The sequence below is a fragment of the Sinohyriopsis cumingii genome, chromosome 16 (genome assembly GCF_028554795.1).
Source record: "Sinohyriopsis cumingii isolate HCF-2022 chromosome 16, ASM2855479v2, whole genome shotgun sequence".
NCBI classification, from domain to species: Eukaryota; Metazoa; Mollusca; class Bivalvia; order Unionida; family Unionidae; genus Sinohyriopsis; species Sinohyriopsis cumingii.
Window position 1 is genome coordinate 37,442,732 of NC_142976.1, and position 19,424 is coordinate 37,462,155.

General features: G+C 36.5%; 1 protein-coding gene across 1 annotated transcript in view; it reads right to left on the reverse strand.

The window, feature by feature from the left end:
• Nucleotides 1-19,424, reverse strand: part of LOC149780224 (GPI-anchor transamidase-like) — a 45,113-nt gene that overhangs the window by 12,606 nt on the left and 13,083 nt on the right. The window contains exons 5-8 of the mRNA XM_089936984.1: nt 17,731-17,842; nt 10,497-10,593; nt 7,397-7,514; nt 216-326 (exon numbers count right to left, since the gene is read on the reverse strand). Coding sequence (XP_089793110.1) covers nt 216-326; nt 7,397-7,514; nt 10,497-10,593; nt 17,731-17,842 — 438 coding nt within the window. The remainder of the gene's footprint in view (nt 1-215; nt 327-7,396; nt 7,515-10,496; nt 10,594-17,730; nt 17,843-19,424) is intronic.

Consider the following 19,424-nt stretch of genomic DNA (forward strand, 5'->3'; position numbering starts at 1 on the left):
TTATACTGTTTCAAAATCAAGGTTCCTGGCACAAATTTAGAAAAAGATTTCAGACCTTTTCCAGACCAAAAAATTAACATTTCTGGACCTAACCATGTAACAAGTTTATTGACCCACTGAGGCTAAAATACTTAAGATTGCAAGTAAAATATGCAGAATGAAAAAAAAAAATTGATCTTGTACGATCTACTATTAATGATTTAGAAAGAACTCACAAACTGATCCATAGTTTTCTTGCTGCCTGGTTGCACATTTTCAAGGAACTCAAGGGCATAGTAGGTATATCTGTCGATAACATACACACCTATAGCTGGATCCACATGGTGCTGGAAAAGGAATCAATATATGGCATCCAATGGAATTTATTTAAGCTTTTCCAACAATATGATTGAAATAAAAAAAGCTATCATTGTATACACATACATGTTGTATACAAAATAACATCACACACCATTCATCAAGGCATTCCAACTACATGTGGGATACATCAATTACAATAAATTTAATTACTACAAAATGTGAAAATGCTAAATTCCATAATCAAGTACACATAATTCATGAATTGTCTGTTTTAGTTCAAAGTGCCTTACATTTGTATATATTTTTCTTGTGAAGAAGTGCATGAGCCACAGAATACCAAAAAGTCTCCCAAAAGTTCCAAATCATGTTAAAATACTAATTACTGCATGGATTGAAAATCTAAACTGGGTCATATATACATGTTAAATCAAATTTGGCTGAGTCATGCTGATAAAGAAGACAAGAACAGGTTTCTACTTGGTTGAAACCACATCACTGCTAGGGTTCCAACCCAAACAAATTCTGGGAAAAAACATGTCCTAAGAATCATTCCTAACAAGTTTTATCAAATTAACTCAGCTGTTCTGGAAAAGAAATCAAAAATATTTTTCCACCTGGTTGCTATGGAGACTATATTGCTGCTTGTAGAAGAACTTGTCCTATTAAAATACCTAATGAATTTGATGAGAAATGACTCAGCAGTTCAAAAGAAGCATTGACAATAAGTTTCTCCATCACGTTGCTATGAAAGTTACACAACTGCCAGGGAGCCACCATGGGGAAAAAAAATCTGGTAGAACATATTTATATGAATTTCTCTGACAAAAATTAATAAAAATTGAGCTCAAATGTTCAAGAAATGTTAAGAAAAAAATTCCCACATGAATTCTATAAAAACCACTGTTGCTAGGAGAACCACTCTGCATACAGATCTGATACTGCATGACATAAGAAACATTCATACTGAGTTTGATCAAATCAGTCCAAAGAATCTAAAAATAGGTTTTCATGTGGATGTTATGGAAGTCACACCTTTGCCAAAAAGCCATCCCAAAACCAGTTCAAAAGATCATATGCTATGAAATGTTCCTACCACGTGTGATAAAAATTGGCTCAACTTTTCTAAAGAAGTTGAAAATAGGTTTTTCACATGGTTGCCAAGGAAGCCACAATGTTGCTATGGAAAGAAATATTCCTACCATGTGTGATCAAAACTAGCTCCACTGTTCTGATAATTTTAAAACATGTTTTCCTTCTGTTTCCTATGGAAGCCAGAACATCTGAAGGGCATCCATCTGAAATACAATTCTGATCAAGCTTATGGCTTATGTTAAAAAAAAAAAAAAAACATTCCAAACTTAATTGACTAATATTGGCTCAACCATTCAAGAAAAGTTGAAAATGGATTTTTCACATAATTGTTCAGGATGCCAGTTGCTAGAGGACCCACAAGAGACAATATATTTTTATAGATTATTTTAAGAAATATCCCATCTAATTTTCACCAAAATTGATTCAGCTGATCAGAAGTTGAAAATAACTTTGCTATGGGAGCCATCCTAGAATATAATTTTGAAACAGCATGTCCCCAGAAACTTTCCAGTTGAATCAAAACTGTCTCAGTCTTATTGGAGTAGAGATTGAAAATAGTGGACACCAGCAATGCAACATGCCCCAAGTACTATTACAATTGGGGTAAGGCTTGGCTGACATCTGCCTTATAGTCAAATTCAAATGGGCACCAGCAATGCAACATGCCCAAAGTACTATTACAATAGGGGGTAAGGATTGGCTGACATCTGCCTAATACAGGGTTCATACGGAACTCTGAATGATAAATTCAAAGGCTTTTCCCAAACTTTCAAAGACCACAAATAAAGATTTCCAAGACCTATTTTCGCTAAAATTTTGTATACAGGTTATATGAGAAAACAATGAATGCAAAATACTACAATATTGTTTAATGATGTCAAAATTATAATTAATTTCCTAATGATCTGGAAGATAGGTTAACATTCATTGTTATTTCAGAAATATGTAACTTATGCATCAGATTTAATACAAAATAAATTGTTCTCGTACCAGACATCAGCACTACTTTATATGTATTATTATAGTTGCTGTTTTTTCTCTTCATTCATTTTGGAAAGAGAAGCCACCACTGTCATCTTTTCCTCTGCTCTTAAGAGCATTTGACTCTGTGACAAGCATAATGAGTCCTTTTAACTCTGCTTCTTCTGCCTTTTGAACAGAGGAAACATGTAGGCTAGCAATGTCAGCTTCAAGATGCAGCTTTCTACACAGTGTAAGCGCTTGTTCAAAATAACCAAAATTAAATTAGCTGAAGTCTTGTTAAAAAAAATCATGAATTAGTGTAATGAACATTTGATTGGCCAAAGCTGATGGACTAGTCCAATCAAATTGAACGATTCATCAAAAGTAAGAAGCCAGGAAAACCTACTACATCTGAATCTAACGACCTTAGGCAATTTGTAATAATATAAATAGTAATATAATAATAATAATAATAATAATGAGGACTTTGTATAGCACCTAATCTTTAGAAGCTCTAAGTGCTTTACAACATTAGATAACATTTAAAAACATATATAATGATAAGATTACGAAAAACAAACACCATGAAATTAGAAAACAACAAATGTGCTGAAAATAGTTACTGACTTCCTTTGACGAAGGGTGTTAGCCGGCTTGCTTTGATGAAAAGTGCACGTGTTATTGAAGTCATCACCAAGGCCAACTTTGGATAGCCAAACAAATGCTTGTTTGTTATTGCGGTGGCAATGAAACTGAACGGGTAATCAAAAGAAAAAAACCCAGGAAAACTTGACTCTAGTCTTGACTATACATCCCTGTTTGTACCCGAAATCCTAACGATTTCAATAAAAACATTTAATGTGATAAAAGTGAACAGAACTAAGTCAACTGAATCATTAATTTATAATTTATAACCTGAATCTGACCAGAATGGCACTAATACTGGCATCCCCATACACCTTTCATACTTAACGGACTTTCCATACTAACACAGCGCTATATTGTGTACACTATGGGCTACTTTATTTCCATCAGACAACATAATGACCTAATTCATCCTATTCAGTAACTGCTGGATAATTCCGTAAATTACAAATTACGTTGAGAGTTTGAAATTATAACCCTTTGCAAACATGAACACAGACATTAAACCACTTGTTAAATCCACATGAAAGGCAAATCTGTTGTTGTTGTTCTTTTCCTTTGCTTGATTCGACACTGTAAATATCAGAAGCAGACAACATATGTATATATATCTCTGTAGTCGTGCATACACCCCATTGCTGAAAACGGACTTGTCCAGGAACTGGAAATGGATCTCGAGCATGGCTGTCTATTATACTGAAAATTTATGTTAAACATGAAATGCACAGATGATGATGGTGTTAGGGTCACTCTACTCGGTCAGGTTAGAAATTATAAACCAAAGAATGAATTGATTAAGTTCCTTGCACCTTTTATCACATTAAAGGTTTCCATTATTGAAATCGGTAGGGGAATACAAGCAGGTTGGTATAGTCAGACAATAAATCTGAATCTAACAACCTTGGACAACTTTATTTGTGATTATGGAAAGAAATTAAAATTTTTGGGTTTATTTCAATTTTCAGAGACTTTTAAAGACCTCAGGGTAATCTGCTCGATTTCAAGGCCTTGAAAATGCTACCTCATTTTTTTCAAACTCTCAAAGACCTTTCAAGACCATATGAACCCTGAAACAGTCAAATGCAAGTGGACACCAGCAATGCAACATGCCCCAAGTACTATTACAACTGGGGTAAGGCTTGGCTGACATCTGCCTTATAGTCAAATGCAAGTGGACACCAGCAATGCAACATGCCCCAAGTACTATTACAATTGGGGTAAGGCTTGGCTGATATCTGCCTAATAGTCAAATTCAAGTGGACACCAGCAATGCAACATGCCCCAAGTACTATTACAATGGGGGTAAGGCTTGGCTGACATCTGCCTAACAGTCAAATGCAAGTGGACACCAGCAATGCAACATGCCCCAAGTACTATTACAATTGGGGTAAGGCTTGGCTGACATCTGCCTTACAGTCAAACTCAAGTGGACACCAGCAATGCAACATGCCCCAAGTACTATTACAATGGGGTTAAGGCTTGCATGACATCTGCCTGATAGTCAAACTCAAGTGGGCACCAGCAATGCAACATGCCCCAAGTACTATTACAATGGGGGTAAGGCTTGGCTGACATCTGCCTTGTAGTCAAACTCAAGTGGGCACCAGCAATGCAACATGCCCCAAGTACTATTACAATGGGGGTAAGGCTTGCATGACATCTGCCTAATAGTCAAATGCAAGTGGACACCAGTAATGCAACATGCCCCAAGTACTATTACAATGGGGGTAAGGCTTGCCTGACATCTGCCTAATAGTCAAATTCAAGCGGACACCAGCAATGCAACATGCCCCAAGTACTATTATAATGGGGGTAAGGCTTGCCTGACATCTGCCTAATAGTCAAACTCAAGTGGACACCAGTAATGCAACATGCCCCAAGTACTATTACAATTGGGGTAAGGCTTGGCTGACATCTGTATAATAGTCAAATTCAAGCGGACACCAGCAATGCAACATGCCCCATGTACTATTACAATGGGGGTATGGCTTGTCTGACATCTGCCTAATAGTCAAATGCAAGTGAACACAAGTAATGCAATATGCCCCAAGTACTATTACAATGGGGGTAAGGCTTGCCTGACATCTGTCTAATAGTCAAATTCAAGTGGACACCAGCAATGAAACATGCCCCAAGTACTATTAAAATGGGGGTAAGGCTTGCCTGACATCTGCCTAATAGTCAAATGCAAGTGGACACCAGCAATGCAACATGCCCCAAGTACTATTACAATGGGGGTAAGGCTTGCCTGACATCTGCCTAATAGTCAAACTCAAGTGGACACCAGTAATGCAACATGCCCCAAGTACTATTCCAATTGGGGTAAGGCTTGCCTGACATCTGTATAATAGTCAAATTCAAGTGGACACCAGCAATGCAACATGCCCCATGTACTATTACAATGGAGGTATGGCTTGTCTGACATCGGTCTAATAGTCAAATTCAAGTGGACACCAGCAATGCAACATGCCCCAAGTACTATTACAATGGGGGTAAGGGTTATCTGACATCGGTCTAATAGTCAAATTCATGTGGACATCAGCAATGCAACATGCCCCAAGTACTATTATAATGGGGGGTAAGGCCTGGCTGACATCTGCCTAACAGTCAAATACAAGTGGCAAAAAAAAATCCAACTCCGTGTTAAGGTTTGTGATAAAGTCTCATCCAATGCTGTTGATTTGTGGATGAAAACAACTGTTTCAAGGATTCTCAAGATTTGGTATTTTCATTCATATTTGATGGCATTTTAGAAATATTTGCCCAATACTATGCTATGATGCTTTGAAGAAAATGACATGTAATGGTTTTTCTAGTTTCAATAGGTGTGGCCCTATTTGATGGTCAAACAGCATCATTTGTAAACATTTTGAAAGGCCTCCATCCCATGATGCTTTGGAGAAGACATGTAACAGTTTTCCTAGTTTCAGTAGGTGTGATAGTCTATCATCATCATTTGTATAAATTCTGAAAGGTCTTCATGCCAGAAGCTTTCTCTGAAATGAGATCAAATTATGTTCATTGTTTTTTTTTGTTGGAAGAAGTTGTATAAAGGTTGTCAGTAATGGTGGCCACATTTGATGGCAATTCAACATTAGCTATACAAAACTTAAAGCCTTTTATGTCAGGATACTCTCTGGTAAATTTGGTCCAATTGTGGGGAGCTATGTTTGAGAAGTTGTTGATAGGTTTTACTGTTTTTAGCAATGGTGGCCATATCTGATGGTGGCTTGGCATAATTTGTATAAGCCTGAAAGGTCTTTATGCCAGGATGCTTTCTATTAAGTTTGGTCAAATTCAATTCAAAGGGCTCACATGCTTCCAATGAAGTAAAAACTTCAAGGACTTTTCTAGCACATTCTAAAGCTAAAAAAACAGATTTCTATGACCTCATATCAGGACAGTAAAAGTGAAAATTGATACAAAGCAAAACTCTGAAACATAAGACATCTGCAACACAAGAGAACAAGTCTGTTAATGAACCAGCCATGACAATATTCTGGGAACCAAATGTAAGAAAATGGTGTAAAATATGGTTCAGAATAATTTTAGTGGGAGCAAAAATGATTTTCAAGGATTTTATAATTAAAATATAAAATGTATATTTACACTGATTTTGATACTCTGAATTTTAAAAGCCAAAATTCATTACTTTTAAGGTTTTCATGGAAATGTACGAACCATATATTCAGTGGTTTTGGAAATTAAGTAATTTTAAGGTTTATCTATTTTCAGTAACTGTGGCAACATCTGATAGTGGATTAGTATCATGTGTACAAATCTGAATGGTCTTCATGGCAGGATGCTTTCTGTCAAGTTTGATCAGATTCTTTTTTGTGGTTAAAAATGTGGTTTTGGGAAAGTCATTCAAAGATTCTATTTTCAGCAACAGTTGATGTTTTATCTTTAGAAACAGTGGCCATATTTGAAGGCAGATCAGCATCATCTGAAGAAAATTTGAATAGTCTTCCAGACAGACAGGACACTTTCTGTCATACCTGATGAAATTTCCAGACAGACAGGACACTTTCTGTCACATCTGATCAAATTTTGATTGGCGAATTTTGTGAAGTAGTTCAAAGTTTTTACTATTTTTAGCAATGGCAGCCATTACTGATGGCAAACTGACATCATTGGTATAGATCCGATGCCCATCATGTCACAATACACTGTGCCCAATTTGGTTAAAATTGGTCCAGTGGTTTTTCTGAAATAAATATGAGCTGTTGACAGATGAAGGCAGGACCATACAACAAGCTCGCTTGGTCTTACAGTCAGGTGAGCTAAAATTAGTATTAAAAATCTTATTCTGATTGGTTGACCCCTATTTTTAGCATGAAACTGGAAACATTAATTTTTTGGAAATATTTTTTTTTTTTGGAAATATTTTACTTACTGACAATGAATCTTCCCCAACTTTGCTACTGGCAACTGCCAGAATATTTGGAGAATAAAACTTTTGGAACATAGATTCTGCCTGGCAAGTGTCAATCATGAAAAATATCTCATGATACCTGAAAAAGGCAATAATTTCATAGTGACAAGAAATTTCATGGTATCCTTCATATAATCCACAGTACAAAGACTAGTTAAAAGCAATATGAGAGATTTAAAATTACATGTCAGTATGTGAGTATTTCTGGAATATATCTACTCCAAAAGACAATGCATACGAGATTTCATGAAGATATCTTAAATGTTCTGGAAGATACAGTCAAAAGTAATGGACAGTTGGAAGGACAACTTTGCTTTTATAAAAAAAAGGAGAAAATTCATAAACTGATGATAAGCCAGAGCCCTTCTTTTATACAAGCCACAATGTCTACTCATAAAACACGAGTCTTCCAAGCTTCATAATGATATGCAAATAGTTAATCAGAAAATAAGTTTACATACAATTTTCAAGGTTGGGGAGACAACTCTAAAAGTATCAAACTGACAATACCAAATCTTGAATGGGACAAAAAATCTTTATGATACAAGAACATACCAAATTTCATGAAGATATCTCAAATGGTTCAGGTGATATCAACTGGTGGCTGTTCCATTAAAACATAAATGGGACAAACGGAAGGCACTTTTAAAATGGGGTACTCAACCGTAGATGCAATTTAGAATTTTCATATCATTTTAATAAGAACTCTGTGAAATCAAAGTACCCTGGCATATATTTTTTAAAAACTGCCTTCCCTGGGTATTATGTATGTTTAAGAGTGATGGACTGAAACAATTTAAAATAAAAATGCTCCTCACAGATTCCATACATATTACAGGGTAGTATCTAGTCATGATACACACACACATGATTTGTTTTACTGATAATGTCTCTGAGATCAGGTGATATTAAGCAAACAAGAGAGAGACAGATGGCTATAGGACAGAGACAGATAAGCTATCTCCAATATACCACAAAAACTTCATATCAAGGTGGGTGGGGTTCTAATAAGAAGCAATTGTTTCAGAGTATCAAATGTTCATATTTTGCCAATGTTACCTTGACAGCTAACAGTTTTGTTTTCCAATATCTTTCCTGTCTTCTTAAAACAATGTATTAAGTCTGGTGATAACGTTATGACTAAAACGGGAGATACTGCCCTACAATATACAAATACAGTGCCAAGGGTATGTCAAATAGAGTGCTGATGTGTCAAGTCTTTTGTTGAATCATAGTAATATAATTACAAGTCTGAATTCATTATAAATTCTAGTGAATGTCTTTTTATCCAAGAATATTATCTGAACACTTTTGCATTTTCAGAGAAAATAATCACTTGAATTTCAATAATTTCAATAAAATAAAATTCAGCCCAAACTGGTCACAACATAATACAACTTGAAAGTGCTAGATGTTAAAGCACGAATGACCAAGTCTGCACAATTACAAGATTATATAGTTCTCTACTTGACCTCAGTTCACAATTAGCATTTTCTAAAGAAAAACATTACCTAATGGAAAATAACCAACCAGAATGATCTAATGAGCCTTGTTTACTTACAACACAATAACCTGTAAAATTCACTAAGGAAATTTCAAAAACCTGACCCAAATAAATATATTTACTCCTTCTTGTCTACCTGAATAATAATCCTGATATTAAGCTCATACACATAGAGAGTAATTTAGCTAAGTATTAGTTGTTGACATAATATGAAATAATTTTTATTTTAAAAAGTCAATCAGGTCAAAAAGAAACGAGCTCAGTTTTGGACAAGGTCAAGTCCAGCATACAATGTTACATTACAATATCATGTAATGAAATATTATTCTGAAACTAACAAACAATTAAATTAAATACACATAACATCATGTAAGCACATTTACTGATATAATTTTTAAAAATAATTTTATTTTTAAAATTTAAATGTAAAATATAGTCATAACAAAGTTTATTCAATCGTGATTTTTGAGTGACCTACACATTAACTGTCGTAACAAAATTTCCAGAATTTTTTTTCTCAATCACTATGGACTTTTACAATGGCAGTTTGGCATTACACTGGGTCAAGAAAATTGATATTGGATTGAACAATTCCTAGTGCTTGGGGAATCAAGTGTATGATCATGTAAACTAACAAGTCGCATGCTTCTAAGTAAAATATATCTGAATTGACAGCCATCTTTCTAGTCATTTACGTGTATGAAACCACATATTTGTATGGGACAAAAAGGTATTATGTACAAACTGAAATAAAAAACGACATACCATACAGAAGATATATATGAAGTTACAAAATTACCTTCCATTTATTGGAGTTGTGTGCCGATTTTTTCCTGCCAGTGTTTCCACAGGCTTTGTTTATAATGACGACATTGTCGAATCTAAGTTATGTTTGAAGTACAAACTTTTCCCTACCGCAGACACGTTCTATCTTACGTCGCAGCATTCGACGAAACCAGTTTAAATGAGATCACCCCGCTTGCTTGACTATGCCAAAAAGGTTAAGTACATTATCAATGAATTAACCATTAAGCATTTTTAGAGGAATTTATACAATAATCTTCAATGGAATTTTGATGGACCAAGGTGCAAAATAAAGTAAATAAATGCCATTTAAAGGTATGTGTAATCGTATTGTCCAAAATGACACCTGTAGTGCAAAAAGTGACTTAGACCACGCACATGAGCTATGTGACTTGTACTATAGTCTTTTACTATGACGGATGATTTTAACTTCAGAATCACAGCTTATTTTATTTTTATATCATAAGGGCAAGATGTCTGCAATAATTGTTTAACCAATATGTTTTTGTTTCTTATGGTCGGAAATGAGTAATGTAATTATATGTGACAAACTTGCATAAAAATGAATGAAGCAATGTTGAGATCTATCAGCCAATGATAGTTATTTCAACCCAAGATTGACCTGCAAGCATCTAATGTGACGACAGATTTGGGGCTATCCTGTTTTTATAGCTGGGTGTGTCTTATATGGTAAAGAGTGTATTTATTGAATAGTATAATTTATAACGAGGTTTAAGGTAGTGATTGCAGTACCTCCGTTTCTGCCACATCTGCTGGAAGGCATCTGCCAGCTCCACACTAGAGATCTCCTCTGAATCCTGGAACTTGAGAAATCCGTCTCCACCATGACCTGCACATAAAGGACAGAAAAACTTCCATTATATGGACATCACTTTTTCAGACCATTTGATCGTGTGCTGAAAAATGGCGTTAAACCCAACAACAACAGCAAGATTCAACAAAGAATGTGAATAATTTCATCACAATGGTGAAGAAAAAATATGTAAATACAAGAGTATTACCGTAACCCTGGAGAAAATGCATACAATTACCTATTTCTCTCTCAGAGTAGAAGTGAAGACAGCATACTATGAGCATGTATAAACTTGGCATCAAAATCATTCTCCAGATGATCAAACAAAATCATTCCTATAAGAGATGCATATGCAAAACTTTTATTCAAGATTCATGTTAAAAATTGTTACTACAATTACTACTATCTGCATTTGAAACTGAGGTCCAAACTTTCCAACATGATGGGAATGGAAACAATAAAAGATTATGTATTATCTCCACACATAATGATATATGCAAATGCACCTTATACAAATATAAGCTGATAGGTAGTCAGGTTTATTTTTGATGTATGATACTTTTATGAAGTTTCCCCCCCTTTTTGTGTAACCATATACTAACATTTTTAGCCAACTACAAACAATGCAGATCATGATCTGCCTGCATAATGTGCAGAGACAGATTTGAGTCTAATCACACTTGTGTGCACATACATTAAACATGAGTAAATATTATATACAACCCTATCTCAAATTATTCATCAGGTTGACCAATTATGCAGGAAAAAAAATCTGTGAGATTTAGATTTTTAACATAGCTTTAAAATTTTTTCGGTCATATCACTACAGTCTCTGCAGTGTGGCAGTTTACTGTCATGTCTAGCAGTGAAGCATCATGCCACATACATGTAGCATGATGTCCCACCCTGAGTCACATTATCATTACACCAGGCTGACCAGTCCTAACATGGACCTCTTAAAGCTGAGCGCCTAGCAAGGCAACTGCAAGTACCATTTTTATAAGTCTTTGTCATGACTCGGCCGGGGTTCAAACCTGCGACCTCCCACATCTGAGGCAGACACTCTAACCACTAGGCCACTAGACTGGTCAGGAGAAAAAAATCTAACTCTTCCAATACATACTGATGATCAAGACTTCAAGGTATCTGTGCCAACTGCCACTATATTTATGTAATGGCTATGAATTCAGTTCAATCTACTGCAAATTCTTTATTTTTAAAATGGTACCAATTTTGGTGGATTTTATGGTTGCTATAAACCATGAATTGTATGTGTGGGTGTGTGTGGGTGTAATTTTTCATGTACCTTTAATAATTATAGTCATATCGCTACGATCTACGCAGTGTGGCAATTCGTAGTCATGCCTAGCACTGAAGCATCATGCCACAGACATGTAGCATCATGTCCCACCCAGTCACATTATCTTGATACCAGGCAGACCAGTCCTAACATTAAACTCTTAATGCTGAGTGCCAAGCAAGGTAACCGTTAGAACCATTTTTATATCCTTGTAAACCACGAATTGAGAGACACAATGAACTATAATGATTCTTTGGAAGCAATAGGATCATTTCAGTGAAAACAACAAGATCATTCTGACCCTTCTATGGAAACAATAGGATCCCCTCTGTTGAAACAACAGGACCCCTTTTGTGGAAACAATAGAACCCCTTCTGTGGAAACAATAGGACCCATTCTGTGGCAATATGATTCCTTCTGTGGAAACAACAGGATCCCTTCCCCAATCCATGATTTTAACTACTGATGTAAATGTAATTTTTTGGAAAAAACCATTAAAGCTTAGACCAGGGGTCTCAAACTCAAACCACCCTGAGGGCTGCATGAGGGCATTTTTGATGACCCATAGGCCACACCACCTTTGTTATCATTTTGCAGGCCACAGGATATGGTTTGGTGTGCGACATGCGGCCCGTGTGCCGCATGTTTGAGACCCATGGTTTAGACCCACAAAAAAAGCTCAATGTTTCAAGGCTAAAATATTGAAGATTTTGACATGGTAAAGTAAAACTTGAAACCAGCATTACATTTCTGTGTAAACAATATGATCCCTTCAGTGGAAACAATATGATCCTGTCTATGGAAATGATAAGCATGTCAACGCTAAGGCTTCATATCATATTTCTTGAATTCATGGTGCTATGAAATTACTGAACAACACTTTAATGGATAGATTAACTGAAAATAATAATCACAGATGTCATGAGGAGATATCTGAATGCCCTACCACAAGATTCACTACTACATGACTGGTGTAAATCTTTCAAGGTGAGTATGTCACAATTTGCAGCCGCTAGTTTTAATTAGATGGACAGGTACTAAATCATGTATCATCCAGTCAAAAAATTTACAGGACACAGTAATTTGTATTTTTGAACTAAAATGGTTTATAACAATTGTCTATATGACCTATCTAGGCCGATGGAAACCAGAATACAATGAAATCTGTCTTTAATTAGTGGACCAGTGTTTTATCTCATACCTGGTGTGTGGCATATGTCAATCAACTATTGCATAACAAACATTTCAATGAATATTACCACCTATATAACTTAAAATTTTAAATGTTGTAGAAATCCTAATTGTTTTGGTACAATTTTCATACAATTTTCACATCTTCCTTGGTCTTGTAGAGAAAATCTTCAAAGTTATATTTTAAGTTTTTTGTTGATCATCATGTTCAGATTAAAATTCCTTTTGTCTGGTAAAATTTACTCAAAAGTGAATTCCCTAAAATGTACCATGAAAATGAAGTGTTAAATTCTCCAAAAGACAGACTACATAACCTCCCTTGACTCTGCGTGGGTTCAAGTCTAGGATTCGGCTAATGTGGGCATGTGAGAAAGCTTGCCAGTAGCTTCTTGTGGGTCGGTGGTTCTTCCTGGGGTTTTCCTGGGTTCTTTCTCCATCATTAATACTGGCCGCCATGCATAGTCTATTGTATGCTGAAAAATGGCATTAAACCCCACAACAATAACCTCCCTTGACTAATAAATGTGGATATGTTGACTGAACAGTCATTACAAGTGGAAATAATGGATTTTGTGCAATGTGTGGTCACAAATTGTGATTAAAAAGAAAAGGCATAAAAGAGGCTTCTGTATCCCTTCTTCTAAATTCTAAAGGAATAAAGATGCTGACAGTTGGGATTTAGCAACTATAGTGTATCAAACCAGGAAGTATTGTGAAAAGCTTTCCAAGTAGATCCTATTTCTCATTCTAATTTTTATATTAGTGTATTCCAGCAATAAAACCATCACAAATCCTTCTAAATGTTGGGAAAATATTTAGATACATCGTTTACACCAGGTATGTGCGACTTTGTCCTGGGTGCAGGCTGGAGTGGATTTTACAGCCACACAGTAAATAGCTGTATAAAACCAGGTCACAGGCCTGATACATGTCACGGAATTGTATAAATACCTTTATTTATTAAATATATGTATTCGGGTTTCATTTTTTGTGTACAACGATACCCAGGGTGATTTATGTATAGTGTACAATATTTAAAAACTGTGAGTTCGGCTCATCCTATGCTGCACATGCGAAGTGCTTTCGATGGAAAAAACCAAATACTTCCAGCGCACAGACAATGTATGGCTGCATCGTCTGTGTATAACTGCCTCCCCGTAAGACTAAAATCTTCACATTGTAGAACTTCTTGTCAGTGAGCAGTCTACTTAAGGACTTGCACATCTTCAGCTGTCAAGGTATGTGAGTTATTTATTAATTTCTTGTTTATAAGTTATAAATATTGTACTACCACATTTATTTTTGTATATTTTCTATGCAGCTTCAGCTTACATAGTATAATGCAAATATTTTCTATTCTTGTTTGTGACTTAGCAAGAGATTTATATTAGCAATATCAAGTTGCATTTTTAAGAAACGTTTAGTACTGTAGGATTCTTATCGGGCATGAGTAGGTTCACTTCTGAACCTATTTATTGTTTTGTAATTACTGTGCCAATAATGTAATCTGTATAACTTACCTTATATAACAGCATTAAGTTTTATCGTATATGACCGTGTCATGCATAGTACATGGTGTCAGATGTATTTTCAGCTGATCGGAGTTGACGTGGTACCAGCTGTAGAGCTAACCATAGAAGCTGACCATAGCAGCAGTAAAGCTGAAACATAGCAGCCACAGAGCTGAGTGAACAGTGTTTCTGGTCAAGTAGCAGGTGATGGGGCATTGCTGACCGATTGGTGGATGCTGATTGCTTGACTGACCAAGAAATTGAATGGTAGTTGGTGACTACCTGGAAACTGACTGCTTGATTGACCAGTGTGACTGGTTGCCAAGTGTGTTGGTGACGGAGTGTGTTAACTCCATACAGGTAATCTTTTAGCTGTGGGCCAATTTTGGGGTTTGTAATACCCTGTGTTTTGGGATTGTAAAGATATTTTGTATATATGTCCCTTTGTTTTCATCATTTTACTATTTGAGTAAATTACCTCATTTTTCATGATTGAGTGAATTCATTTTTTTCATCGTGTGAAATTAGTGAATCATTCACCCTTGTCCTTGTACTGTGTAAGGTCATTTATTTGTATTTTCATTTGTTGTATTATAAGGTTCATGCAGATTATGTTAATTTGTCCAATATTTGGATCATATACATGCACATATTAATCATAATTCTTTTCTCATTCAAGTCATTCATCATTGTATTTGTATCATCATCAAAAGTGTTCTGTTATAAATCCAAAATCTAACCTGGTTATCTTGTTACAATGCAGGCTGTGGGCCACAGATTGCGCATGCCTGATTTACACAGTTATCAGTGGGAAAATAAGAGCAAGTGGGAGACAAACAGAAAGAAGAAGAATATTGAAAAATAAGTCATCTGCCTTCATAGTGTGGAGCAATTTGAACTACAGATACTTGGAGAAACAACAAATACATGTATCAAGTATAACACAGCAAAATGTTAGGTGATAGGGGCTTCTATTAAATGGGGGTGGGGTTTCCACGTACCATTTCAAAGAACTGCCGTTTATTTTCCAGGAGTTACTTTTGATAATTTTGATGATAAATAGGGATCAGATCATTTATTTTCTCAATATAATAATATATAATATTTTAAATCATACACAATACATAGGTTCAAAAGAAACTTTATTGTACATATAAAATAATCTTTGGCATAACGGGGGAAAATCCCATCACAGCATACTGCACATGACAAGCTCAGAATTTGTTCTATAGGAATGCCTCAGGAAGAGAGACTTGGGAGAGTCTGTAGGGTTGTGAAGAGTGTCCAACACCTGTATGTGGAGCCTCAAGGGGCTAATAAGAGGTATATAGAGACACTGATAACGGAAACTTGATAAGTCTGATCCTGAGGATTGCTATTATAACAAACATCACCCGATATTTCATACATGCACCGTAGGAAACAGGTATGAAGTATATGGCATAACAGTTGAGTACATTTAAGTACTGACACAAACTGGGGTCAAAACCAAAGTTATCAATGCAACAAACTTGGCAATGGCCCAAACAAAGTGAAGGGAGCTCTGTGTCGATGGTGTCAAAATCAGGCGATGCATTAGTTACATAATGTCAGGACTCTTAAAACTGCCTTTTTTATTACTGCAACTGTAGTCTCAGTGTCAGAATTAAATCAATTAAAAGTTAGAAAATATGCCAAGCTTCGACAGTTGAATGTACAGTATTTTCACAATTCTTTTCAATATTTGTCACAAACTGTTTTTTTTTGTCTTGATCCATCAATGACCATATTGACTGTAAATGTAGCATTAGTCTCATTACAAGTTATTAACTTTCCACAGGATAACTGCTCATTTCATAACCTATTGCAAATACCTTACATGATAATCTCAAAGTTAGAATTGCAATGACCCAATATGAAAATCTCAAAGTTAGCATTCCAATGATCCAACATAAAAATCTCAAAGTTAGCATTGCAATGACCCAACATGAAAAACTCAAAGTTAGCATTGCAATGACCCTACATGGTACTCTCAAAGTTAGCATTGTAATGACCCAACATGAAAATCTCAAAGTTAACATTGCAATGACCCAACATGAAAATCTTGAAGTTAGTATTGCAATGACCCTACATGATACTCTCAAAGTTAGCACTGCAATGACCCAACATGAAAATATGAAAGTTAGCATTGCAATGACCCTACATGATACTCTCAAAGTTAGCATTGCAATGACCCTACAACATAACTTCTAAGTCAGCACTGTAAATACCTCAAACGATAATCTCTAAATTAGTATTGCAAATACTACATGATAATCTCCAAGTTAACACTGTAAATATCCTACATGATAGTCCCTAAGTTACCATTGCAAATACCGCATATGATAATCTCTAAGACAGCACTGCAAATACTAAATGATAATCTCTAATTTTAACATTGTAAATATCCTAGATGATAGTCCCTAAGTTATCATTGCAAATACCACATATGATAATCTCTAAGACAGCACTGCAAATACCACATGATAATCTCTAAGTTAGCATTGCATATAACCTAATGATAAAAATCTCTTAAGTTTGCATTGCAAACACCACACATGAATATCTCTAGGCTAACATATTGAATAGTCTACGTGATAACTTTTATTTCAACATAAGGTACCACTGCAAATACCGTACATGATAATCTCTAAGTTAGCACTGTATATACCCTACATGATAATCTCTAAGTTAGCACTGTATATACCCCACATTATAATTTCTAAGTTATCAAGTACTTTGTTATAGTGATACCTCACTTTCACATATTTATCAAGGGCAGACGATACCTATGCCAACTTTTGTGCACATCATATTTTTAAAAACAACAAAATTCTACCATAACAATGATTCTGGGATTTTCCAGCATGGATGATAAAAAGTTTAAACAAAAACCTCCATATTTTACCTTTAAACACATTCAATCAATCATATTTTCCCCCCTTTTTCTGCAAGTGTACTGATGATTTTAACAAAAGCAATGCTTATGAGTCGAAGTTATCTTAAGTTCGTGAGATCAAGAGTAGTAATAGTAGTATATAGCTGCACATAGTACGCACTTGCTATGCACAGGCAAATTATACAAAAAATATGATAGATGTCATCAACAAGTGGTCACTAGAACATATTTAACAGTAATTTGCACTTTATTACCTGTCATGTAGACCAGAATGTTGCTCCTCTCATCTGACAGCAGTCTCTTAGATCTGGGTGTGCTGGGCGAAAGACGACCTGTGAGTACCCTGATAAAATTTTCTACAGTCACCTGGAAACAGCACAGAAACGTCAAATTACACAATATAACCAAGTACTATATTATACATTAAAATTTTACAACTGACCAAAGGATTAAGGATGAAAAATCTGTTTTTATGCAGTTTATGTTAATAAGTGATATCCCAATTTCCAAATATTAACTTGATCCAGGGGTCTCTGCTATTTTAACATTATAAAGTATTTTAAAGGGCATTGGGTTTAAAAAGTATAGAGAATAATATTGTGATTTTATAGGGAAAGCATAAAAAATAAAAGCATAATGAAATGCTAATATTAGCAAATGAAGCATCTGAAGACATACATTAACCTTTGGGGGGGTGTGTGAGGCCTGGGCCTGATGTCCTGCTCACCAAAGGAAAGTGAAGCATCTCTCACAGCCTCTTCTTTCCAGGTGTAGTGATCCCTGCGGGACCACTGTCTGGCTTGGCTGGGCAGGAGGTTACTAGCATATGGCCTCTCCTACACTATTGTGTCCACAGCAGCACCTTCACGTGGGACCCCGTTTACACAGAGCTTGCTGTGTGGCACGACAGAGTGCCTGGCGGTATAACTGGGTGGGCAGACAGGGCTCATTAGCCTTGGCAGGCAGTCTGTCTAGAAGAAGGAAAAGTTTGCCTCCAAACCCGGGCAGATGGAGCTCGTTAGCCTTGTCAGACAGTTCGTCTAGGAGAAGGAAACTCTGATTCCAAACCCACCAAGTCCCAGCCATTGGATGATGGCAGTGCTGCCTTCTGGATATCTTCAGGAGAAGGAAAGGCTATGAAAGTAAAACCAGACAGAAAATATGGAGTGGAGCCTCTAAGGCAACTGGGTGTCAACTACGACTTCCTTCCGGCAGCTCCTGCATCAGAACTGGTGCCAAATGTCATGCTCAGCATTCCTTTGGACCCCACCAGCAAGGATGAGAGGGGGATCCAGATGTCTGGGCAGTCCAGGCTCTCCATACTCCACGTGCAGGCTTGCACCCTGGAGAGGTCACGCCAGTCTCGCTACTGAGTGAGGAAACAACATGGAAGCTGGCAGTTTACGGGTTATAAGTCCCACCTGATTGGCGTACGGAAGGGGCACCATGGGTCAGCTTCAATGGTGGGAAGGATCATCGTGTCCCACTGGCTTACTACCACCCACCTCAGTCCGGGGTAAGGTGTTGACCCGCCATCATATGCCTGCTCCAATGGGAGTCTGGAGCTCAGCGTGGTGCTCAGCATGACAAGCAGACGGTAATTCCACACCAGACAAAAGAAACAATAAACCAATACGACTCCAGCTCTTTGATTCGCAAGCTGGAATGTGCGCACCATGTGCATAGGCATCTCAGTCGACCTCATGGAGGTGGACGACACCAGGAAGACGGCCATTATTGATAGGGAACTCACCAGGCTAAATATCAGCAAAGCTGCCCTCCAGGAAACCAGGCTCGTCTCTAGCGGCTCCCTCACAAAGGATCAGTTTTATGGGCAACTGGACGAACAGATCAATGGATGCCCCAAAAATGAACCATTATTCCTCCTTGGTGACTTTAATGCCAGAGTAGGTGCGGACCACGAGTCATGGCCTAAAAGCCTCAGACA